Source organism: Diospyros lotus, chromosome 3, assembly GCF_014633365.1.
Source record: "Diospyros lotus cultivar Yz01 chromosome 3, ASM1463336v1, whole genome shotgun sequence".
Classification (NCBI taxonomy): Eukaryota; Viridiplantae; Streptophyta; class Magnoliopsida; order Ericales; family Ebenaceae; genus Diospyros; species Diospyros lotus.
Genome location: NC_068340.1, coordinates 2,483,441 through 2,509,986, shown reverse-complemented (window position 1 = coordinate 2,509,986; position 26,546 = coordinate 2,483,441). Strand labels below are relative to the sequence as shown.

At 36.1% G+C, this 26,546-nt stretch overlaps 3 protein-coding genes across 3 annotated transcripts; all 3 read left to right on the top strand.

Annotated features, from left to right (window-relative positions):
* The first annotated feature begins 5,021 nt into the window (after positions 1-5,021).
* Positions 5,022-8,831, top strand: LOC127796208 (pentatricopeptide repeat-containing protein At3g25210, mitochondrial). The gene is made up of 2 exons (XM_052328230.1): positions 5,022-5,297; positions 6,412-8,831. Exons 1-2 carry the CDS (start codon positions 5,022-5,024, stop codon positions 7,651-7,653), a joined length of 1,518 nt encoding a protein of 505 aa, XP_052184190.1. The 3' UTR covers positions 7,654-8,831.
* Positions 8,832-10,852: 2,021 nt separating this feature from the next.
* Positions 10,853-16,474, top strand: LOC127798505 (FK506-binding protein 2-like). Its single transcript, XM_052332115.1, has 6 exons — positions 10,853-10,997; positions 11,154-11,203; positions 12,429-12,491; positions 13,628-13,718; positions 15,540-15,644; positions 16,132-16,474. The coding sequence occupies exons 1-6, from the start codon at positions 10,925-10,927 to the stop codon at positions 16,218-16,220; spliced, it is 471 nt and encodes a 156-aa protein (XP_052188075.1). The 5' UTR covers positions 10,853-10,924; the 3' UTR covers positions 16,221-16,474.
* Positions 16,475-17,383: 909 nt separating this feature from the next.
* On the top strand, positions 17,384-21,987 carry LOC127797445 (peptidyl-prolyl cis-trans isomerase FKBP62-like). The gene is made up of 13 exons (XM_052330353.1): positions 17,384-17,714; positions 17,827-17,913; positions 18,949-19,209; positions 19,310-19,384; positions 19,493-19,573; positions 19,670-19,864; positions 19,984-20,076; positions 20,166-20,341; positions 20,429-20,551; positions 20,642-20,788; positions 20,946-21,073; positions 21,180-21,300; positions 21,682-21,987. The coding sequence occupies exons 1-12, from the start codon at positions 17,534-17,536 to the stop codon at positions 21,292-21,294; spliced, it is 1,662 nt and encodes a 553-aa protein (XP_052186313.1). The 5' UTR covers positions 17,384-17,533; the 3' UTR covers positions 21,295-21,300; positions 21,682-21,987.
* The last annotated feature ends 4,559 nt before the right edge of the window (positions 21,988-26,546 follow it).

Sequence of the window (26,546 nt, the reverse complement as noted above, 5' to 3'; positions counted from 1 at the left end):
CAGGAACTCTTGGATTCCCCGACTACTAGGTTTCATGGTCGCGACCATGTGTTTTCGTGTATGTGTGTGTATATATATATAGGTGTGTTTGTGTGTATGTATGCGTGCGTTTGTGTGTGTATTTAACGCACAAAAAGAGAAGTGGAGAGATAGGTGTGAGAGAGAGAGAGAAAGATAGATGGAGTAGATAGTGGTGTGCTGGGAAGAGTAAAAAAAAAAAGAAGATGGTTGTGACTAGGGTGGCTGTGAAGGGTAAAATAGGACTTGAAAGATGGTGAATTCTGGTTGGGGTGACTGTGAAGAGTAATACTGTGGGCTATGAATAGAATTTCTCTTCAAGAAATAACAATAATCACAAATGACCAATTTATCTTTTATTTTCTTTTCTTACTCTTCTAATTGAAAAATAAAATAAATAAATAACGTACATCAATACAAAATCCATTAGATTTTGTGAGGGTGTGATGAATTCAAACAATGAATCCAAATCTGGGTTGGAGATGAATAACAAACCCAGACCTGAGCTCGAAGAAAATAAAAAGAGAAAAAGAAGAAATCAAAGAGTGTATATAAGTAAAACCCTTTTGGGTTTATTGTTTATCTCGAACTCAAATTTGATATAAGTTTGAAGAAGAGAGAAAAGAAGAAAAAAAAAAAAAGAGTAAAACTAACACCGCGACGAACAATTGTTATTGTGATGAATAGCCATCATGAACGGATGCCCTTATTGTCATTGTCATTATTTTTTAAGCTTTAACGGTGATTAACTAATAACAAGGGAAAAATTACAAGCTATATTAAATTTCAGTATATTTATAATATTTTTTTAAATGATATGAATAATTTTTACAACTCTTCTAAATTTTAGGGGTATTGAGCGAAATTTTCCTTGCTAAATAAACAAACACTGAGTTAGACTCGACTGAAACAAATTTATAGAGCTCATTTTGCTTAAAGATTTATTTAAAAATTTAAATTTTAAACAATTAGTGTCAAATAGTATTTAATAACTTAAAATTGATAACAATGTTAACTTGCTAATTATTTAACTTAACTTGTTGTTAATTAATTCACTGAAAATATATTGAAATGATGAATATTTAAACTATAAATGATAACAACTAAATCGATGAAAGCTTTTTGTTGATCGGAAAGACTGGATTGAAAGAATAAAACTTCGATTCGATTGATTAACCAAATAAATCAAACTTTACAAATTATGTATATTTTATTTTTTAACTTGATCAAATTAATTAAAATTATATTTAATTAATAATTCTAAATATCAACAATTTTAAGTAAAAACGAAAGTACTAAATAAATTATTATCAACTTTCAATTTTATCCAACCGTGATTCATTAGTCCCGCAATAAATAAGTGTGCCAGATATAAGGAGGAAGAACAAAATAAAAATAACATAAAGAATTTTCACGTGGTTCGGTCATAGTGATATCTACTCCACGACTATACCTTGATTATTCTTTCATAGTGACAGTATATCATTCTTTTTATTGGCTTTCCCTTGGTGATGTTTTCGCCCCTTGTTTATAACGGGGGCCTTTACAATTTGCATAAGATATAAAAATATAAAGATGATATAGTGGAGGACAAACAGTCCTTATCATTTACATAAAATCATGAATGGGATCTTTATTACGAGGGATATGGCTCACCTCAGATAAAGTGAGTGGGTCTCATGCCTCTGGCTGTACAGCAACTTTGTTGTTTATACAACCTGAAGGATTTTAGACTAGTGAACTTAATGGTTAGGCTAGTAGACTAGAAGCGTTGCTAGAAGCTCTGTAACATCCCGCTCGAGCGATAGGAAGAACCGGAACAACTTACCCTGATGGGCCTACACGAACTTCCCAGGGGGGTCACCCATCCCTGGATTGCCCCAGGTCAAGCACGCTTGACTTGGGAGTTCTTTGCCAACATTCAGCCCAAAAGGTATCCAGCTGGTGTTGTTTCCTTTCTTACACTATCCTCGACATATACTAACTTCTCTAGACTCTCGGGGTATTACATTCTCCCCTCTTGAGCACATGACGTCCTCGTCATGCGACCTTACAACTGGTCCCAGACCTTCTCCCCTTGGGGGCTGCCATCCTAGAAGCCTGCCAGAAGCCGCTCCTTGTACAGGCCCTCGAGCCCCGGCGCCACTCCCCGCCCTCATCGGACCGTCTTCGCCAAGGGTCGGCTCTGATACCACCTGTAACATCCCGCTCGAGCGATAGGAAGAACCGGAACAACTTACCCTGATGGGCCTACACGAACTTCCCAGGGGGGTCACCCATCCCTGGATTGCCCCAAGTCAAGCACGCTTAACTTGGGAGTTCTTTGCCAACATTCAGCCCAAAAGGTATCCAGCTGGTGTTGTTTCCTTTCTTACACTATTCTCGACATATACTAACTTCTCTAGGCTCTCGGGGTATTACAAACTCGTTGGATATATCGTTGGGAGCTCGCTAGAAACCTTGTTGAGAACTTGCTTGGAGCTCGTTTGGTTCCGCAATTAGAGTTCGAATTTTAGTGACATATGAGCTTGTCCTGGCGAGCTCAATTGGGCTTTCTGGGCTTTAGACGGTTGGACCGGCCTATTAGACTGGGTCTAGTCCCTGAAAAGTAATGCAGAAAATACATATATATAACAATTATATTACAACAAGACAAAACTAAGTTAAAAATTACAACATTTTGTTATACTTTGGGTTGGTTCGATTATTTTATCAAACTAACAATACTAACTAAAGAAAATAATTGAATCAAATCATACTAAAAAATTAATCGAACTGAACTGATAATTTTAATCAGTTCAATTAGTTCGATTGACCCAAACTTTTGCTCACTCTTAGATAGAAATAGTAGGTTTGAGATAATGTATTTAAAAAATTAGTATCGTAAATGTACCTATTTTTAGATCAAGTATATTTGTTACACTTTATTTTAATTTAAAAACACTCTTATTAATGATAATAAATATATCGTGTTTTATAATATTTTATTAATTAATAAAATTATTTTAAAATTAAAAATAATACATAATTCATGCAATTTTTTACATTGTAACCATTACTATAAGAATAATGATTAGCATTACCTTTCTTATTAGAGTGTTTGTAACATTTTTACCAACACTTATGTCTGAATGTTTTATATATATATATTTTTATTACGTTTCATTACTAGTATCTTTAGCCACCCTATCCCTAGAGCTACACTAAGGAAGTAAATCGAGAGATGTGTCCAAATGATCAGGATGATAGATTTTAACACCACTAATATCACTCCTAAGGTCCTCCCCCAGAAGGAATCATTCTGCTTCCCCCAGGAATCGAACTCACACTACGAACTTTCAGACAAGCTTTCAGCCTACCCTTTTACCACTTGGCTATGCCATTGACGGCATGTTTTATACATTATTATTAATATATATAAGACAAAGTGCAATACTTCAAAATAGAGTGTTTCAGGTGAGTGTTAAAATAGTATTTCTGTGCCTAAGGGACAATAGCATTGTTTTTAAAATTAAAATAATTTGATTGATTAATAATAAATATATTGTACTTTTATAATAATTAATTAATTAATTAAACTATCTAAATACTAAAAATAAAATATAATAAATGAGCATTCATGTCACTTGCCAAACAAGCAAAGCATCCATGGTGATCGACAACACCTTAATGATATTTCAACACATAGTTGTGATATTTTTATAATATTATATATAAATATATTATATTTTGTATCACATTAATAAAAAAAATATTGACAAATATACCACCACCGGTTAAATTATAGCCAATAGCTGACTTTTATTTTTTGTCTATTATCGCTACACACTCTTATTATGCTGCCATCGCTAGCTGTCGCCTACTATTACTATCGTCACACACTCTATGTTTTCACTTGTTGTCGTTTGCCATCACTTATTTAAAGCATTGTCTATTGTCAGCCTGGCTATTGCACAACTTGCTCCCTCTTTGCAATCGCTCGTCCCCATCGCAAGTTCTACTGAGCCCGAGTCTGCTGACGAGTTCAACCTTGTCAGGAAGTGCTTGAGCTCGTGTCGAGTTCGAGCTTAGCTCCTCAAACTTTTGACAAGTCAAGCCCGAGCCTAGAAATTGGCTCACCTAGTTGAGCATGAGATTAACAAAACTCAGATAAGCTTGGTTCGATTACAACTTTATAAAACTGTTATGTTATAAATCATTTATTGATAAGAGGCTATTTGGGTTATCGTTTTTAAAATTATCTTACAAACTATTTAGTTTTTAAGTTGTATAAAACGTAAAAATTAAGTAACATTTAAATTGATATCGTATTTGGATAAATGTGGTTTAAGTTGTTAGTTATATATTTATGTGTTTGGTTTGAAAAAATTGATAAATTATTAAAACTTGACAAAAACATGAAAATGGATATAATATTGAAAAATACAGATAAAATTTATAAAATATTAATTTTTAATAAATATATTAATTTAATATACATTAATATATATATATATATATAGTAAACGGAGGAGAAGATGGGGGTGATAATGATGATAAGAGGAGGCGGCAATAGAGACAATGGAGAAGTGACGGTGTTGGATGATGGCGGACAGACATGAAGGAGGCAAATGACGGTGACGAACATGGAAAAGGCAGTGATTGAAAATGGGTCTGACGACGACGACACTGAAGACAGAAGAATGAGGAAGAGTAGAGATTAAAAATATGTATTTTATTTGAGGATAAATTCATAATTAATTTGTTTGGTCAACACAATAAATAACTTGTAAGATTAATAGTGTTTAATATTCTTAAATTTTAAGTAACGCCTAATAAACAAAATTTATATAACTTCTAAAAGAATAGGTTTTAAGTCATCAAACTAGTAAGCCAAACACCCTGTGAGTTGAATGCGACAGTTTCCTTTCCAAATGTTGACAGATCTTCTTATAAATGTGGTTGTGGCGATGAATATGGAAGAATATTCTTGCGAATGAACGAAGGAAGAAAACTGATACTGAATGGGGCAGGCAGGTTACCTGTTCTTGCTTCTGGTTGTCGCCATGGCGAAATACGAAGCGATTACGGCGGCGGCTGTCGTCGCCGGTGAAGATGCGAGTCCCAGTTTTCTAAACCCGTGCAAGCAGGTAGGCGGTTGCGGCCCCAGGGGATCGACCGCCGGCCGTTTGGAGGAGGCTAATCCGTACCAACGCGGCTGCAGCGCATTGACCAGGTGCCGCCGTGACATTCCGCAACCAGTAAAGACGAAAGGCCTCGTTGTGAATTCAAAGGAATTTGTACTTGTAGGCAGGGGCGGCTTAAGCCTGACGGGATAGGCTGGCGAGGCAATTGGCTAGCACCCAACTCCAGTTTAATAAATAATTATTTTAATTTTATTATTAAAATAAAATTAAAAAAAATTAATTTTTCATTAAGGAGTTAGGCTCCTAAATTAGTGATGGCTTAGGCCCCCTAAATCCTTGAGCCGGTCCTGTTTGTAGAGTTGATCGGTCTTACTGTATGATAGGATTTGCGCACGCATTCTGTTGAGAAAATGTTTGAAAAGTAAGTAGATTTTAGTTAAAATGATTATTTTGTTCCTATGCTTCTACCTTCTTCTTTTTTTTGTAATTTTATTTAATTTTTTATTTTAATTTCACTTTTAAATTTATATAAATGTATAAAAATTAAATTAATTTAAAAATATATATTTAATAGTATAATTGAAATAATCAAAAGTTTAAATTATCATACTAAAAAAAGTCAAAATACAAATAGTTAAATTGACTTAAACATTAAAATTAATAAAATAATAAAAATAATAAAAAATTTAAATTACCACATAAAAAAACTATGAAATTAGAAAATAAAAATATGAATTTAGTCTAATACTCTTTTACAATATCTAAGGCTCATCCCAATTCTGGCTCGAAGAAAATAGAGATGATGTGTAAAAAATTTACATAAATAATTAGTGAGTCGAAGAAAATAGAGGTGATGTGTAAAAAATTCACATAAATAATTAGTGGAGTTGTTCGAGCATACTCATTTAATCGAATCAATTTAGGTCAAATTGATTATAATTGATCCATTTATAAGATTCAATTTCTCTTTCTTTTTACTCACTTTTATCGATAAACTCTTTTTTTAAACTTATGTTATTATTATATTAATAAAATAATATAAAATGATAATAATAGGTAATTAAAATTGAAACTAAATGTTAAGTTTGATATATTTATTGAAAATATTAAAATTTGGAGTTTAAATTTAAAAATACCATAAAAATTATATATATTTTTAATTTAGCCCTTATGAAGAAAATACATATATTAGAAAAGTTTTTGCAATTAATCTTAATTTTTTTTGTAAACTATTTATCAATTTAATAATTCCGGATGCAAATATAAGGTGCCATTCTCGTTACCGGAACACCGCTTGGGCACCGTGAACCATCTTTTTCCGCCGCGACGCACCGCTCGTCTCCGCCGTAATCCATTGCAAAGCCGAAACCAAGCTCCTCCACCAATGAGCCTGACCTTACGCCGACCACTCACCTACGCTCTCAAAAACTCCCGCCTTTCTCACCGCTTTCTGTCCTCCGCCGTGACCAACCACCAAAACCCTAATCCCCCACCTCCGCCGCCCCAAAACACTAGCCCCAGAACCCGAACACGAACCCCTCTGGAGAAGCAGTTCGAGACATGGCTGGAGCGTCTGAAACCCGGCTTCACCTCATCCGACGTCGACGAGGCTCTGAGGTCCCAATCGGATCCCGATCTCGCCCTCGACATCTTCCGGTGGACCGCCCAGCAGCGCGGCTATAAGCACGACCACGTCACCTACCTCACTGCCATCCAGATTGCCGTCTCCGGCAAGCGCTTCGGCCACGCGGAGACTCTCATCGAGGAGGTCATCGCCGGCGCCTGCCCCCCCAGCGTCCCGCTCTACAACTCCATGATTCGCTTTTGCTGTGGCCGTAAGCTCCTCTTCAATCGCGCCTTCGATATTTACAAGAAAATGCTGAAATCTGATGACACCAAGCCCTCTTTAGAAACCTACACGTTGTTGTTGAATGCCCTTCTTAGGAGATTCAACAAGCTGAATGTGTGTTATGTGTATTTGCACGCTGTTAGGTCTCTGACCAAGCAAATGAAGGCTTCTGGTGTGATACCGGATACGTTTGTGTTGAATATGATTGTAAGGGCTTATTCTAAGTGTCTTGAAGTTGATGAGGCTGTCCGGGTTTTTCGCGAAATGGGATTGTATGGATGTGAGCCGAATGCGTATACCTATAGCTATATAGTCCGAGGCTTGTGTGAGAAGGGCAGGGTGAACCAGGGATTAGGGTTTTATAAGGAGATGAAAGGGAAAGACTTGGTGCCAAAGGGTAGTGCATATATGATCTTGATTTGTAGCCTTGCAATGGAACAGAGGTTTGAAGATGCTACTGGAATTGTGTTTGACATGTTGGGCAATCATATGGCACCTGATTTGTTGACTTACAAAACTCTCTTGGAAGAGTTGTGCAGAGAAGGGAGAGGCAATGATGCTTTAGAACTGCTTGAGGAACTGAAGAAGAAGGATACAATGATGAATGAGAGAACTTACAAGATGTTGTTGAATGGACTGCATTCGCTAAACCAGGAATAGGCACTGGACATTATTCCTTATTCTTGTCCTCAAAGGTTTGATGTCTCTCATGTTGATTCAAGTAGCCCCCTCTTAGTTCAACTTGGACTCTTGGAGAGAAAACAAGGATATTTACAATGTTAAGTGAGTCCAGGAGATTTGGAGAGCCGATATGTTCTTTTGTACAGATTGTTCTATTTTGCAATGATAAATCATTATGGGAAGGTCTCTAGCCATCGAAGTCTTTATGCTAGACTAGAACTGCTCGAAGAACCAAGAGAGGAGGTATTCTGTGATGGATGAACTAATGGGCTATATTTGTTAAGTTGGGAGTTGGCATCATACCTATTTTCTCATTCCTGTAATTTGGTTCGATATCTCTCATTCATTCAAGTACCTCTTTTCAAGTTAAACTCAAAGCATGTGAACGGTGTTAAGTCCTGTCTGGGAAAAATGGCATTTTTCTTTTGTACCAACTTATTTATCCTGCAACAATCAATTGTAAGAGGTAGTTTATGGCTGTCTGAATCTGTCTGCGGGGAACTTAAGCTACAGTTCAATTGGCACGCGATTTTCACTAGTACCGTTAAGAAGATGTGTATGCCACTCGTTTATATTTCGCAGTCGACAAGAATCTGCAATTTTGGGCTGGATCGACAAGTAGGCCAGCATGATTCTCTCTGTTATAGATTTCATCAACAATGTAAGTGTGGCAGACTGTAGAGGCGATGATGCTTGTTTTGCACTCGGGATTTTTTTCCCTGTCTTTCCATGACGATACAGATAAATCGGCATCATAGCTTGCCACAGCTGTAGTGTTGATCATACAGAACCTGGAGTTTGATTAGATTGTATCTCTGTTGATTCTATGGCAGTTTCTGTTATTGTCCGTTGCTGGTTTTTTGAAATCAATGGGCAAGAGGAACTATGAAACTCTCTCTTTCGGATCAGAACCATGAGTGAGGATGGTGAGAAGAGCCCAGCATAGTTGCATTGTTTCTGCATTTACAGCATAAATTGGAGTTCGAATGGTTGTCTTCATTCTTTGCATTTTCCAACGTTAGGCAGGCTAGTGCAACAGAGTTTATATGCAATACAAGGGCAGATTACACACAAAAAAATCCCAACTTTTAACTTGTTTTCAATTTTATACTCTCAACTTTTTTTATTTTTGCAATTGAGATATCTAGCTTTCCTTTTAACTTCAATTGTATGCCACAGTGATGCTAGGTTGCATGAGAATGGAAATAAGAAATGAATACAATATGAAATAAAAATATTAGAAACTTGTAAATAAACACACACACAAAAAAAAAGGCACAAGACACGTACATGACCTTGAAGGGTGACATATTATGCCCCTCTTAGTGTCAAATTTGAACTTGTTATACACCTCAAATCCTAAAATTGTCCGCGTGACATATACGTGCTTTAGTCTTTTCTGTCAAACCTTAATGTGAAAGGAAAAATATGGAAACTAATGGGATGTTGTCACATGAGATGTTGATTGTGCAATGAAAATCAATGAGATGTTATCACGTGTCAGTGCAAACCAAACCCATTTCTCTTTGCACTATTAGCGTTGTTGTAGTTATTGTCACCAATGCCTCCATTCCCGTTCGCCTCCAACGCAACCATCACCGACGCCATCAAAGCCTCCATTGTCGTTCGTCGCCATCAACGCCTTCATCATTGTTCTCTTCTCCTAAGCCTTTCTTCTTCTTCTTCTTCTACACATTTATAGCAATTGCGTTGGTAGCAGATCTAGTCACTAAAGGCATGGGAAGTGAGCAGTTGGTCGATTGATTGCCTTTCTCATGTTGTCGTTGCCACTATGAATGTCCATTACTGTGGGTCTTTGTGACCCACACTGTTCGTGGATCATCGATGGTTGATGGGATGGTTCAATCGATTACGACCTTATGGGTTTTTGTTACTGCCAATCGATTGGTCTTCCCTGCTATGGCCGATCAATTCGTTTGTCCTTAACCATGGCTATTTGACTTTTTTTTTTTCCTTTCAATCAGTAACACTAGTAGCTGCCATTAAGGAAAATGGTTGTCACCGCCAACACGAGGAAGATGATGGTGCTACCTTCGCGCACCTTAATTGTCGGTGTAACTCATGCACAGTGCTAACTAGACGATGAGTTACATGATTGATACAAAATTCAAATTTGAGATGTGTAATAGGTTTAAATTTAAAATTTTATAGGTATAATATGTCTCCCATCAAGTTTAGTGGCGTGGTTAATAGCCCCAAGTTGAGGGGTGTGTGTTTTATGCAAAAATATATAAAGTTTTTTTGTAAATATAATTTTTAATATAAAATTTATATATTATAAATTAATATATATTATAATATATAATATAAAAAAATTTCCTATATTTTTATATTAATATGATATATGAAATATATAATATAAAAAATTTTCCTATATTTTTATATTAATATGATATATGAAAAAAAATTCCCCTTTTAATCTTTTCATGAATGAAAATTTAAATTGAAAATACATTTTTGATATTTTTTAATATTATAAAATAATTTTGAAATAATTGAAAATTATAGAAACGACTTAGAAATGTGGTTTTAGTGTTTATTGGCATTTCAATATAGAAAATATTTCAAAAATATCAAAATAATATCCTAATAATATCGTTGAAGTGTTTTCATGCATCATACCAATGATTAGCAACCAGAGTTAAATAGGTAAAAAATACAAAATAACATAAAAATTGCTCATGCAAATTGTGGGAAACAAACTAACGAGGTTGCAAGCTAGGGTTTGAAATATCGAAAGGTTTGGGCTTTTGAGTTAAAATTGATTGATTTTTTGAATTTTTATGTAAAATTAATTAAAAGGGCTCTGGAAAATGTTTAGAACCTTAGGTTTTGATGTCAAATACAAGTTGTCGAGCGTCACAATTAAAAAAACACAAGAAATTAATTATAGTGTTATATCATAACTCATTAAAAAAAGAAACTTTAAATTTTGACACAAGACAATGTATATTACATTAATATAAAATATAAAATCTCAACTAAAATATTAAAATTGAGGATATAAGTAGGTCTTGTGTTTGCAGTTCGTAAAGTGACCAATGAGAGGCAATCGCGTCAACGTGGGGTCGTTCAACTGACGTGGCTGCAGACGATTGGCGAGAATTCCAAGGGTCCATAATTTGTTACTGTGGACTACGCTCCCCAGGAATATTTCCCAGTGGCCGCCTTCGTATAAACTATACAATTCCAGAGGAGAACAGCAGAGATTGGGGAGAGAGAGTCTGAAATGGCGAGGATGAGTCTCCGTCGTGGGTCGATAGCAGCTTCAGCATTGGTTCTGGTGATTGTTACCTCACTAGGTAATTTCATACGATAACTTTCCTGTTTTTGTGTGATCTGTGAACGAGATTTTCCTGGATCTTGTGGCTTGAAGAAAGAGATTTTTATCCTAAACTCTTTGCTCTACAATGTTAATTTCGAACTCCGCCGTGAAACCTAATTCTTTTGCTTTTCAGTGTCGGCGAAGAGCTCAAAGGATGTTACTGAGCTGCAGATCGGTGTAAAGGTAAATCTATCTGCTTTATTATTCATTCATTGTTGTATGCGTTTAAGAACTGTAGATTCTTTTAGGTGTTTTTATTTTTAGTTTTCAATTGAGCAGAAATCAACTTTTGATGCCTGTCATGGTTGACGTTATTCTAATTCAGCTTAATTTGGTCTCAATATCATTAGTTTAGATTTTCTTCTCAATCACGAGGAAGCATGTGTTTTCTGATGGAGCTATTGGCTATTAAGATTCCCTTTGCCAGTGATCTGTTATGTGGAAAAGCCCATTCTTCTAAAAGTCACTTTCTTACTCCGTTTATGGAGACTATAATTAGATAGAGAAAGGATAGCCATGTAGCTCTTATGAACCTTGGCTGAAAGTTTTATCTGGGTTTACGTTGCAGTGATGCATTTAAACTGTATGTAATTATGGTTTGATTTTCGGTTGATTACTTGACATTAATGGTTTCGGAAAGGTGATCTAAAGTTGAACTTGACCCCCCCCCCAGTCATTACTGGAAGTTGCGTGTTATCCTCGTGTATTTATTAGTGTTCTAGCAGTTAAGCATTTGCATGCCAACGTATCTATACAAATAAGACTGCGAAGCCACACTAATATACCCATTCAAGCTGCAAGAACAAGTATATACCATTTACTAGATCTTTAACCTTAAGATCTGATATTAGCTGAAGCAGGAAATAACTGTTACTATGAATTGAATGGAAATATTTCTGCTGTCTCTTTTCTGTCGAAAATAATAGTGACTTTGATAAATACAGTTTTGGTATGTGATTCTTGAATTCTTCGCATTGATCTATCATGGATGTTTCAGTTCTGCCGCAAAATCTAATTAATTGACAGAAAATAAAAATTTACTAAGGTGTCTAACTGGGTTTGTGCTCTGTGAAAGAGAAAAAATAAGTGTCACTACTTAAGGTGTACTTCACAAATGTATAGTTGACATCTCAATCTCATCTAACAAGTAATCATCTCTTGATTTGGGTTCCTAATCAACAATACAATTTGATACTGCATTCTGGTTCTCATTTTGTCCCAGAGGATTCTTGTAACTATTTATGTGATATTATTTCTCAATCGATGAGCATATTCCAGTTCAGATATGGCAGAAAAACAGTCTTCATTTTTTATGCATGAGAATGTTAGCCAATTTTAGGAGACTTGTACTTGTTTTCTGATTTTTTCTTGCCTACTTGGGCAATGGATCTTTCTTATGTTTTTGCAGTATAAGCCAGTATTTTGTGACATTCAGGCACACAAAGGTGACAGAGTCAAAGTACACTATCGGGTGAGAGAATCATAGTTCTTCTCATTTCTATGTCTTTTATTTTGTATTTTGTTTTTATTTTTGTTTTTTCAATGAAGGGTGGCATGAAATACTTCTAATGAGATATGACAGTTTCAATTTTGTTTTCAGTTTTCAATTTGGTTTTCATTTTTTGTGTTCAGTTTTTTGTTATTATTGAAAAAAACGAAGCCTGAATATGTTTGATAATACAAGTTTTATTTGATCATTAAATATATGCAATAATTTAATTAATATTAAAAAAATGCCCCCAACCAGAAAGAAGAAGAAGAAGAAAAGCTTGTTTGGGGGGGGAGGGTTGAGAAAACACAAGCAAAGTAGAATGGAAAAAATGGATTGATTTTTTTTGAAAATGAAAATAGGCAGCCAACAGCATTTTCTGTATCCATTTTCAAAATTTTGAAAACAAAAACTCAAAAATCTGGAACAAAAACCCTACCAAACAGTCCCTTAGATGATTGTTTATACTTTTACAATGGGATGGTCATTTATGCCATCAAATTTTAATCTTTGCAGCTCAGAAGTGTTTTGATAAATTGGTTAGGTCCATGAATTTGAGCTATACATAACTTGCGAAAAGTATCAAGCACACTATAGGGCTTTAAGTCAGTTACAATTGTGTCTTTCACTTCCTGGCATATACCTTCTCAATAGCGTAACCTATTTTTAGTTCTTATTCCTTAAAGCAGTGCTCACTTGCAGCCTCATGATTTAGAGGTGGTCATATCAAATGATAAAAAGTGCTACGTAAAACAAGTGTGCTTTAGTTTATCTTTAAATCATAAACTGCAAACCAGGCAGCATTTGGATCAAGATTTGGTTTGGAACAGTTGAGATGTTTCTCATGAAAAGACACTCTTTTTAGCCATGTCTTGACTGATGTGGGAATCATATTCTGTCTCTTTTTATTATTTTTCTATAACTTGAAGAAACATCTTCTTCTAACCTGTTTTAGTTACCCGTCAAAAAACAAACCTCCCCCCCCCCCCAAAAAAAAAGAGCCTCAATGGCTGAATATTTATTTTTAAATGAACTTGTAGAAGATTGATAGCAGGTATGATCAAGTTTATGCATGTATGTTAGCATATTAGTAATTTTAGTTTTCATTGACTTTGCAGGGGAAACTCACAGACGGAACTGTTTTTGATTCCAGCTTTGAAAGGGGTGATCCAATTGAGTTTGAGCTTGGCAATGGTCAAGTGATTAAAGGTGTGTGGTGCTTCTAGTAGCCATTTAATACTTTCAAACATTCAACAATATACTTTAAACTTTAAATAAATAGCAAATTGAAGGCTGCGTAAGTTAGAATTTGCAATCAAATTTTAAGACCCATGTGTGATGCCCAATAAAAAGGAATGGGTTTTTTATAGGTGTATATTGCTATGTTCTTCGACGTATTATTGGGCAGTTTCTTCATGTGCTTAAGAATGAAACCTTAATTTCTCATGTCTAGAAAGAGTGCTAGTTGGGGAATGCATATGCAATGGGTGAGAAATGAAAACTGATGGTCAGCCCTGTAGAACTCCATGATTAGAGAAAGAGGAGTGGGTCAGATGTTCATGAAGGAGACTGATGAACGATAAGAGTATGAATTACCATGGATAATTGGAAAAGAGTATTTGTGTTACTGCCTTAAAAGGTCTTACCTTTCGTTTTCCCTATAAAAGAGATCTTCGACAACTAAAATCTTCTCTGATACAGTTTAATTACAAAAGGTCATACCTTTCGTTTTCCCTATAAAAGAACTCTTCAAGAACTAAAATCTTCACTGATACTACAATACTCCATAATTGTGCATATCTGTTGATCATGTCACAAGTAGGTGCACATGCTTCCCTTGCAGTATTTTTTTGTCAAAAGAAATCCATGCTTGCCTTGTAACTTGGTAACAGTAACATAATAATGAACTGTTTGTTGGGCATGCATCATGACTTTTGGTGACCTAATTGAAGCACCATATTAGTCATCAATGTGTTCTGCAATTCAACCCTAGGAAGAAAAAGAAAACTTGTCTGTGTAAGTATACAATGCAAAAGCTAATTGTTGTTTCAGGTGATTTTCCACATTTTCCCCCTATTTGAATATGATACACATTGTTGTGATAGTGTAGAACAAGAACAAAGTATGAAGTTTTAATTCCGCTATGTGTGGTTGACTACATAAACTTTTGCACACCAGTTATTTTTTTGCCTTATCTTTTGTAAGGCCCTTATAATACATTTATTATACCTAGGAGTCTCCTACAAAACTTTTCTTGGTCTTCCTCTACCTCTTTTACTAAGTACTTGTTCTATTCCATCCACCATCCTCACATAAGGTTTTATTGGTCTTATTTTCAAATGACCAAACAATTTTAATCATAAATCACACATCTCATGCTCAATATGAACCACTATGACTTTATTACTAATAATCTCATTTCTAGGTTTTTTTTTTTTGTATGGCCGCACATACATCATGTTTATATTTTGCATGTTTTGATGATTATTGCCTAGCATTCTGTGCCATATAACAAAACTGGTATGTTGTTGTCTTATAAATTTTTTCTTTTAGCTTTAATTATATCTTATCATCAAATAAAATGTGCCAAATGCACTTTTTCATTTTTAACCACCTGCTTGAATGCTGTGGGTAACATCTTCATTAATTTGCTCATCTTTTTGGATGATTGATCCAAGATATCTAAATTCTATTTTTTTTTTCTTTTGGGCTGAGTTGACATAACATCATCCACACTTGTCTCTGTACTAAAGCGTTCTTCTATATCTCTGACTTAATATTCTCGCATTCTTTGATGTAATCCAACACCACCATTGTTGTGATAGTGCACTGGGTTTATTTTGTTTTACCATCAAGCTGTGCCGCTGTGTGTATGCTTCAAGTATTGTAAGCATGCTTACTTTTCTTTCTTTCTTTTTTTTTCTTTGGCTTGGTAAAATCGAAGGTGCATACTATTTAACTAACCATTTTTGGACGATCGACTGTGTCACCGTGAAAATTATATATGAAAAGTGGTGCTTTTCCTCGCAGGATGGGACCAAGGACTATTGGGAATGTGTGTAGGAGAGAAGCGAAAGTTGAAAATACCTGCAAAACTTGGATACGGAGAGCATGGTTCCCCACCCAAGATCCCAGGTAACCTGATCTTATTCTATTTTTGTGTAGTGCAAACCTCTTGCTGGGTAGACTAATGCATATGTCAGTTGCATGGAAGATGGTGCATAAAATATTTTAGGTCAGATTTTAAGAGGGGTTGGCAAAGGCCATGTTTCACCCTAAGACTGAGATTTCTTTGGAAGGTTGTCCTTGGAACACAAAGGGTGTCCATTCCAACTCTGGGTTTGTTTCTATGTTAATAATTTGTTTTTCTTTGCCATAATGCAGCCTGCTGTAAAATATGTTACAGCAGTGACACAGCCACTTTTGTTTTTTTCCAACTAAGCTTTTTTGCTTCTAAAATATGAATGATTTTAAACAATCACTGGATCTCAAGTAATTAGCTATCATATATCATGAAGTCAGTTTTTAAGGTTCCATCTTTTCCTTCCAATTTATTCAATTCACTATCTTTTTGGGTGGTTGGAAGCAAGTAACAATGAAACGTTTGTTTGACGGTTTGCAGGCGGTGCGACACTCATCTTCGACACAGAACTTGTGGCGGTTAATGGGAAAACTGGCGCTGGAGGGAAAACAGATGACAGTGAGCTATAGTGAGAGAAATTAGAAGTTGAGGTCCTGTTTCCGATTAACTGAATTTTGGTGATTCAGTGGCTTTGTATGGTGTAATGAAGGATAGATTGATTCACTTAAGACATGGATAAGGTTCCTCCTCCTCGCTTACATCTCTAGGCATTTAGGGAGGAAACTCCAATGAACTTTGAGCTAAGGTGTTCTTTCCTTGAATCTTACTTTAACTCCTTTTGTGACTTAAAAAGCTGTAATAAAATTCTCAGACTTGAAATTCAGTGTCTTGAAGGTTTATGCATTCATTTCATTAGCGAATGAGATTGTTCAATATCACATTATAGAAGACATTCTTGGATATGGGGGTTCACTTTCAGGAGCCAATCAACTAATTGGTTAATTATCAACCTCAACCTCCCATTTAGTCTTTTGAATTTGTACAATGTGACTAGTTTCATGCCACGTTAGATAGACCTTGTTGATGGTGTAATTTGTCCCATCCAACTTAAACTGGTAAATCTATCTTTATTTTGGAGAGAATTTCATATTTGTTATGTTATATTCAAATATTGTCAATCAATTATTTATGTGGCATTTCACTTACGGAAACGGATGCTTTCATACACATATTAATGTTTTTAAAATAATAATTTTTAATAATTAAAATATTAAATATTAATAAATTATTTTATTTTTTATTAATTAAATATTAAATTTTTTTTTTTTTTATCCAAACATACAAGATTTACGATTTGTGGCCAATTAAACACACAAAAGAGGAAAAAAGAGTATAGAAGACTGATCTCACGAAGTGACTTTAGTGGTCAGTTGGGGGAGGTGAGCTAGTTTGGTTTCTAGGTTTGAATTCTCTCCTTCTCTTGATGCCATCGTTGGTGGATAATATAAGGGGACGTTATCTTAAGAGTGCAGAAGACTGAAGTTGGGATGGGCAAGTTCCTGTTTCCAAACAACAAACCCTAATCCTAGAGTGTAGAAGACCGAAGTGGGGACGGGCAAGTTCCTGTTTCCAAACAACAAACCCTAATCCGTTCATCCAGACGATCTTTCCAGATGTTGGGCGCGTGCGAGATGTATCAGTTCTCTGGAACCATCCTGGCCCTCCGATCTCTTACATTATATTCTCGCTTGCAAAACCTTTTCGGAACTCTCTAGAACCCACCCCCCTCCTCTCTCTCTCTCTCTCCCCCCCCCCCCTGTCTAATCTCCATAAAAGCTCTCTCCATCCCTTCCGTTTGCATCTCAGACCCCGCGGCAATCTTCAGCACTCAGCAGCATTCTGTCCGTCTCTCTCTCTGTGCTTTCTCTAGATTCGAGCCGAAATGGACGAGGACTTTGCTATGCCGCCGGCCGACGAAATGAACGAGGACTTCGACATGCCGGTCGACAGCCCCATCCTGAAGGTCGGCGAAGAGAAGGAGATCGGAAAGGAAGGGCTCAAGAAAAAGCTAGTCAAGGAAGGGGACGGTTGGGACACTCCTGAAAATGGCGACGAGGTTGAAGGTAAACCTGTACACGAATATCATTCCCAGTCGGTCCTCTTGTTATATCTTGTTTAAGCTTCTTTCAATTTGTTGATTCGCTTTCGTTTTGGATGATCTGCGTGGTTCTTCAGTTCATTACACTGGCACTTTGCTCGATGGTACTAAGTTCGATTCTAGTCGCGACAGGGGGACTCCCTTCAAATTCACCCTGGGCCAAGGTAAGGTGTCTTCGGATTTTGATATTCTGGAATATGCTCATTATTTCTGAAGACTTTGATCTTGTTCGAAATATCCATCACGAATGAAAATTAGGGATAAATATGTCCGGTCTTTCCTTTTTGTTCCCTATAATTTTTGTTTAGTCGGAGCAAATAGGATGCAATTGATTATGCCAGTTGATGTGTCGTGATGGCAATTGGGAATAAGAAATACCTTGTTTTTGCATCCTAAAATTGATTACTTGTGAACTAGTTTGGTAACACATTCAATACGTTGAAGGTCAAACTAATTCTTTTTAATCATAAAAGGGCGGTAAGGTTCTACAAAATTATAGTTGGTTTTTTTTTGGTGCTAGAGTCTACTGTCTCTTCTGTGTGTATCCTAACTGTTACAGTTGCATGTTTATTTACTGGAAGTTGTACTTACGGCAGCTCCCTTATGTGTCATTCTTGAGATGCTTTTGTATGGCTTGCTAATACATTGCCTTTTTTCATTAATTGCAGTTTATATTATAAATATTAGTTGTGAACAGATTATCTGGCTTTAGTAGTATTAAAAATTATTAAATTTCTCCCGTCGTAATTGTTCAAAATACAAGAGGATCATGAAAGATGTTAATTGTAGAAATTCTTTGAATCTAAATTAAGTTTTCCGGGACAACTATATAAGACTAGTTTTGTTGTGTTGAATGTTTTGAAATTAATTAATATATGCGAAATGTTAGATGTGATTATTGAAGATAAAACATGTGAGATGTGATTATTTCAGTTGAATTATGTGAAAAGAGGATAAATATATGTTTTGCGATCAGAGCTAATAGAATGGAAGGTACAATAACAGAATAATCATGTTAGATGTGTAGCAGGTGAGGTGGAAGAGACCGCACAAAGAGCTACTGATACACCATGAAGGACTGGTGTGCTTTTACATTTTAGTTTTGTGTAGCACTAATAAATGTGATACTCTTGTCATTACTTTTTAACATTTGCATTGTGTGAGGATGGAATACGTTCAGTTACATTGTTGTTTGGCAGGGCAAGTGATCAAGGGATGGGATCAGGGTATCAAAACAATGAAGAAGGGAGAAAATGCCATTTTCACCATTCCACCAGAGCTTGCCTATGGTGAATCTGGTTCACCCCCAACCATTCCCGCCAATGCAACTCTCCAGTTTGATGTGGAATTGCTATCATGGACTAGTGTCAAGGACATATGCAAGGATGGTGGAATATTTAAGAAAATAATTGCTGAAGGAGAGAAGTGGGAGAATCCCAAGGATGCCGATGAAGTTTGGGGTATGAATATGATAATGCTTGCTTGTTTCAAATTCTATTTTACTATGGTTTGACGATTTTGCCTGAATAAACCACTGTATGTGTTTGAGTAATATTGCAGTTAAATTCGAAGCTCAACTTGAAGACGGAACATTGGTTGCAAAATCAGATGGAACAGAGTTCACTGTTCGAGAGGGTAAGGTTTCATGATTATTTTGTAGGTGATGAATGATTTCTGTTGCAGTGTTGCATAATGAAATTGTTATTTTGTTCACTTTATTAATAAATATTTGTTTATATACAGGATACTTCTGCCCTGCTCTTGCTAAAGCTGTAAAGACAATGAAGAAAGGAGAGAAGGTTCTTCTAACAGTAAAGCCACAATGTATTTCCTTGGCCGTTTTTCTTGTTAATTGCTGTTGTTGAATGTTTGAAGCACTTTCTGGTAATGCAACTACTCATTTTTTCCATATGATGGCAGATGGGTTTGGTGAGAAAGGCAAGCCAGCATCAGGCGATGAAGCTGCAGTCCCTCCTAATGCAACCTTGCAAATCACTGTTGAGTTGGTTTCATGGAAGACTGTGACTGAAGTGACAGACGACCAGAAGGTTGTCAAGAAGATCTTGAAAGAGGGAGAGGGATATGAACGGCCCAATGAAGGAGCTATTGTGAAATGTTAGTCTCAAAATTCCCTCCAACACCTCTTCACCCTCATCTGATTTTTTATTGCATTACAAGTTGGGTTATTTGGATATTGTGACCTGGTATGTCTTACAATGTGAGCATTTTGGCAGTGAAATTGGTTGGCAAGTTGCAAGATGGAACCATCTTCCTTAGGAAGGGCTATGAAGAAAATGAAGAGCTGTTTGAATTTAAGACAGATGAAGGTACTGATACCTCCTGGGTTGTGTTGATTCTGGTGTATTCAATGTTTCTCTTATGTGGCAGAGTTAAAAGTTTTCTGATTCTTGAGCAGAGCAAGTCATTGAGGGACTTGAGAGAGCGGTGATGACAATGAAGAAGGGAGAGATTGCAATGTTTACTATTGCGCCAGAGTATGCCTTTGGTGCATCTGAGTCACAGCAGGAACTGGCTTTGGTTCCTCCAAATGCAACTGTTTTATATGAAGCTGAGCTCGCCTCCTTTGTCAAGGTTAGTCAGTAAGGCATGCAATGTGTGTTCCACGGTGTATGCTTGGCGATCATGTTTGAGTGCTTAATATTGTTTGGTGGTCCTCAGGATAAGGAATCCTGGGATATGAACACCCAGGAGAAGATTGAAGCTGCTCTCAAGAAGAAGGAAGAAGGAAATGCCCTATTCAAGGCTGGTAAATATGCCCGGGCCTCAAAGAGATATGAGAAGGTCAATAGCCAAACATAGCAATCTGACCAAACTTAAATATTGATGATCTCTCTGTATTGTGCCATAACCATAGTTGTCTTTGATGTGCAGGCTGCAAAGTTCATTGAGTATGATTCTTCCTTTAGTGACGAGGAGAAGAAGCAGGCCAAAGCACTGAAGGTTACCTGCAATTTGAACGATGCAGCATGTAAGCTTAAGCTGAAGGATTACAAGCAGGCAGAGAAGCTGTGTACCAAGGTACACTTAAATCAAACGTATAGTGAGCCAAAAATGTGTCAGTATTTTGAAATGTGACGTTCCTTCCACCACCGTTGCTGTTTACTGTTCTAGCCAATGATGAACTAATTTTGCTGGGGATGCTGATTTACGTGAGGGCAAACATTTTTGTGCACAGGTATTAGAACTTGATGGTAGAAATGTCAAGGCACTTTACAGGAGAGCTCAAGCCTATATCAACTTGGCCGATCTGGATTTGGCAGAGTTTGACATCAAGAAGGCACTGGAGATTGAACCCGACAACAGGTATGGCCGTGGTTTTATTTATTTTGGTTCACGATGGGTTTTATCGGTATGGTGCTGTTACTGGCAGTGTGAAGACTTGAATCTGGTGGTTGTTTTGTTTGATCAGGGATGTGAAACTGGAACATAAAATCTTGAAGGAAAAGATGAAGGAGTACAACAAAAAAGACGCCAAGTTTTATGGTAACATGTTTGCCAAGATGAGCAACCTGCAAGCAGTTTAGCCTGGGGTAAGGCCTTTATTTTCTATAGTTATTTGCATGTTGTTATAACCAACAATATATCAAGTCTTCTTTACCCATTATGTGAGATTGGGTACATAACTTTTAGCTCTTTAGTTGACCCTATTTATAATTTTATCTTCTCATATGATACTTGAGTATTTCTCATCAAGTTTTTCTTTATTTAATTTTTTTGTTGGATTCTTATTCTGTTCCATTCAGTCTCTTTTACATGGAAAAACCATATTACTAATAATTGAAAATCATCAAAAAATTGCAATAACTCCGAATCCTTTCTACCATTCTACTCTTGCATTAGAAGGGTTCCATATTTCTTATGGGGGTTCTTCTTGTTTTTTGTACTCTTTTTTGTCTGTGCTGCAAGTGCAGGAGGGCATGCGAGCAATATTGGCAGAGCAGCATAAACTGAGTCATCAAAAGGGAGTGGTACATGATTATGAGAACTGCCATCTTTACATTTCTTGTACTGATGTTTTCTCATCTGTGGTAGTTGTTGCTCTTTGGACAGATATATAAAATGGCTGCAATGTATTTATCTTTTCTCTCATCTTTGTTGGGACATTTTTCTGACATAAAACTATACTGCCACCAATAGATTGATAACTGTCAAAAGAGTTTAGTGTTGGGTTCGTCTTTAACAATATTTGTCAATAAAGTGATGGGTTTATTTTTGAATGTAAGTGTGATTTTATGTTAGAATGCGACAAATGTGTAGAACTACGCGGTAGAAATTGAAGTGGCTGTTGCAGTGACGGCAGTCACTATGGGTTGGGGGTGTTCAAATTTTTTTGATTCGGTCTAAAGATTGAGAGACTCAAGACTACAGCCCTGTTGCTCGGCTCTAATGCTAATCATAATCCGTTTTTGATTTGGACAGGTTGTTATTGGTATAGGTGGTTATTAAATATTAATAATAATTAAAGTAAAAATAACATATAATGCATAATATATATTATGTAATATATATGGTACTTTTTAAAAAAAATTATACTGAAAATAAGGGGAAAAAATTTAGATTCTTGGCGTGTCATTTTTGATTTAGATTCTTGATTCTGAGGGCATGTTTGGTGTTTTGGTCGTGTAGTGTGTTGTGTTATATTACGTTGTAAAAGTAATATTAATAAAAATAGCGTTTGATAACAAGTGTATTGTTGTGTTTATCAATCGTAAAAATAACAAGTGTTTATTTAATTAATATTTTTTTATTGTGTTATATAAAATTAAGCGATGGGGAGATTTATTTATTTTAGTTTAAAAGTAAACTTGTTTTTTTGAAACAGCAGCTGTGTTTTAATAGTACAATAACATTTTATTAAGCACTATTTAAAAAAAATAATTAATTATTGTGTTTCAAAACATACAAACACTAAAATGCCAGTCTTGTGAGTCTTAAAACTCTCTTTTAAATTGCATGCGGCCTTGTAAGTCACTGTTTGTTGTTCATCCCATTTCATACGTATTTTCTTGTTAATTTTTATAGTTATAGCAAAAATATATTGGAGTAATGGACCTACCAAATTAACCTTTTCGTGTTAGTAATCTTGAAGAGTGATCATTTTTAGTGTGGTTTTCAGTTGGGTGAACAGAATTTTCAGTTGTCGGATGCAAAAGCCTGTCCTTCATAATATTTTAACAGAAGATTAGGAGAACCCAATCAAGAGAGAGCTTCTTCTGGGCATGTGCAAGGACAGCCGAATGAACAAGAAAGGACTGTCCCCTAACCTTTCAAAATTCTATTAGTTTCTTATCTGCTAAACATCATTTTCAGAGAATCTTTTCTTGATCAAATAGTAATCCCAATGTGTATTATACATTAGTATGCAGAGAAAGCTGCAACTATGGAAGTGATTTTCTGAACCCTAGAGAGTGGATTTAAGTAATGAATGATTAATCATCTATTATGCTCAATGAACTTCCACACCCCTTTATCCTCCTGTTCACAGTGTTTTCTACCAAGGTAATTACTGATAAGACATCATAACCTGCAGATTCATTGCGTCTATTCAGAAATTCACCATTGCCAACCTGGGTTTCTTCTGATAACTCCTATTAAAATGGTTTTGCCATAAGGGTCTCAAGTTGATAATCATTCAGATTAAACTTGGAATATAAAAATTTGGGAAGTTCTTCCTGTATAATGTTGAATTGATATATGTTGTTCCAGTTATGCAGCCAAATCAAGTAGAATAGGCTGTAAAGTCTAAGCTCTTGTTGGTGTTTTCTCATTGATATTAACCTTTGGCAAATATATATCCTTTAACACTTAGGGCTGTACATAGGACTCACTGCTTCAGATTGCAGAATTGTTATATGACACAAGGATTCCAACACCAACTGATTGACACTAATTAAAAATAACATGGATCTGATTAAAGCTAAGAGGAAAAATGATTCTCTGATCACCCTTCAATTTTCATGTTAGAGGTCTGACTTAATTAAGCCTGCAATTAAGCCTGCAAGAGAACAGATAAATGTATGTAATTATCATCATAAACCACCACTTACATGTAATTGGCAACATTCTTCCACCCTTACCAGAAAAGCTTTGTGATTCTCTCTCTTCTGGTCCTCGCATACTAGGGAAAGGTCCTCTCAATGCCCAACACCCACATTGGGTATGAATTGAATTATCTCATAATATTTGAACTCATGTACCGCTTTAATGTAAACATGGCCACGGTTCATGAACCGCCGGTTCCGGTTCATGAATCGTCGGTTCTGGTTCAAGAAATCTTTGAACCTGAACCGAACCGCCCAAGGCGGTTTGGGACGGTTCGGTTCCGGTTCCGGTTCGTGCCGGTTCGGTCAACGGTTTGGACCGGTTCGGTCAACGGTTTGAGCCGGTTCGGTCAACGGTTCCGGTTCCGGTTCAAACCGAATTTTTTTAATTTTTTTTAAATATTGTTGTATTCAATCCAACCTTGAGCAGGTGCTTTGTTTGCAAATGTCGAGCAAAAGTACCATATCCACCTCCTTGCTTGAATTTGTATACCTGATTACAATAATTACAAGATACATCAAATTTACCATCTCCTTTTGGTGTTTTCTTGAAATGAATATTAAAAATATCAGAAGTAGAAATTTTTCCACCTCCCTTTTGTTGAGTTTCACTCTCTTGTGTTTGAAAATTTTGAGTTTCAAACTCAACATTTTCAACATTTTCAAAATTTCTACCTTCACTTGCCATTTTTTTGAAAAAAGTATGATAATAAAAATATATAATAATGATAAAATAATATAGTAACAAGTAATAAATAATTAACAATATAATTGAATAAATTGATAAATAACAAAATGAGAAGATTGAAGAAATTGAAATATTAAATGAGAGACAAAATTGAGAGAATAATAGTTTGAGACTTGAGAGAGAGAGAGAGAGAGAAAGTGTGAAAAATGAGTGGGGGAGAGAGGGGTATATATAGATAGGAATTATAAAATTAAAAAAAAAATTAATAAAATTAGAATTGGATCGTTGGCTGCCAACGGTCCAATTTTGGACTGTTGGGGGGGGGGGGGAGGGGTGTTGCACGGGGGGGAGGGGGGGTTGTTCCGGTTTCGCGGAACCGGAACCGCGGAACCGGAACCGGCAGTTCCGGTTCCGGTTCCGCAGAACCGGCGGTTCCGGTTCAGCCGGTTCCGGGTCCGGTTCCGGCCGGTCCGGTTCCGATTCGAACCGCCAGTCCGGTTCAATTTTGGCCATGACTACTTTAATGGACGAACAGCCCAACCTTAGAACATACTACAGACCCTGCCTTGGCTTGAGTTGTGTCCAAACCACATCTGGACTAATGCTTTGCAGCTCATCTTCACACAAGGTCTGACACTGGGTCTATTTTTCAAGATGGGAAGCAGATTTAGATGATGAAAACTGTTTTATTTTTTTCCCCTCTTTGCTGAGTTGTTGATTGTTTCATGTGAGTAGATATCTTCTCTTCAGGAAACTTAAAAACTGATACCTGGAGAAGATCCTGGCCAAACTCATCAATGTGAGGTGACCGAGTGTCAATGTTTGGGAATAAAGTGGAGTCCATAGGATTAGGGTCCACTGCCCCACTGGAAGAGGTATGTGCTTGTGGAATTCTCTGGCTTTGGCATCCAAAGAAGGCAGTTGCCGAGGAATCATCTGATGGGCATGTTGGAGTTGGATTGGGGAAGGAGGCACTGGGCTGAAATACCTAGAATTAACAATGGCCTAATGAATTTCAGAAAAGAACCAAGTAAGCAAAGCAGATAAAAGAGGATGATTATAGCAGATGTACTAATCTTACATCTTTTGTAGGGTTGTATTCGAATCAAATTGAGATGAACTTTGCTGAGCTTACGTTTGGTTTGCAAGTTAGTTTTTAGGCTTGAGTCGAAAAATTCAGCTCAAGTTCGACTCGATAAAAGGTTAACGAGTTAAACTCAAGTTTAAGCTTATCAGAATTTGTTATTTTACTTAGATTTAATTTGATATTTTACTTTATTATATATACATATATTATATTATGTTAAATGATTAAATTAATATATATAATAATTTTAAATATATTTAATTTAATTATATTATTATAATAATTTAAAATTTGATAATTTTATGTTAAACATATTTTAACTCGTTTACAAATAAGAATCAAAATTAGGCTTAAATTCGACTCATTTATCTTAATAAACAAATTCAAATGAGTTTTTGTCGAGTTGAATACTGAACCCTCTCAAACATCTTAGGTTATTTGTGGCAGCCTTAATCCTTTGAGGCTAAACAAACTATCCATGTTATCCAAACTTGGGCCAACTTCATTGACAGAAACTGCAGATCAATGCAACAAGAAGACTACCCGTTAAGCCATTTAACTCAATTCTGGTGGTTAAATTAGGGCCCAATTTACCTCGAATCGGCACTGCAATGAGTGCACATAGTTTATAATTCCATCGAGCATCAGCGGCTTCACCCCTTCTTGCCCCAACATGAATGTAGTCTTTTGGGGGAGCATTTGCTTCAACTCCACCATTTTCTCTCCCATTTGCTCCAATAGTTTTGGACCGGCTTTGTATTTGAATCCTTCTGCTCTCTCTCTGCTCCCTGGAACAGAGCATTTCAAATTCACAATGCAATCAAAAGAAAATGTAAATTTTCTTTGAGACGTCTTACGCAAACGCACACGCCTTAGGTTTTCCTCTGGAAGCAGCTGTTCGTTTCCTGGAACACGAATCACTTGTTGCAGCATTTTGGATTTCAACCCTAAATGGCCGCT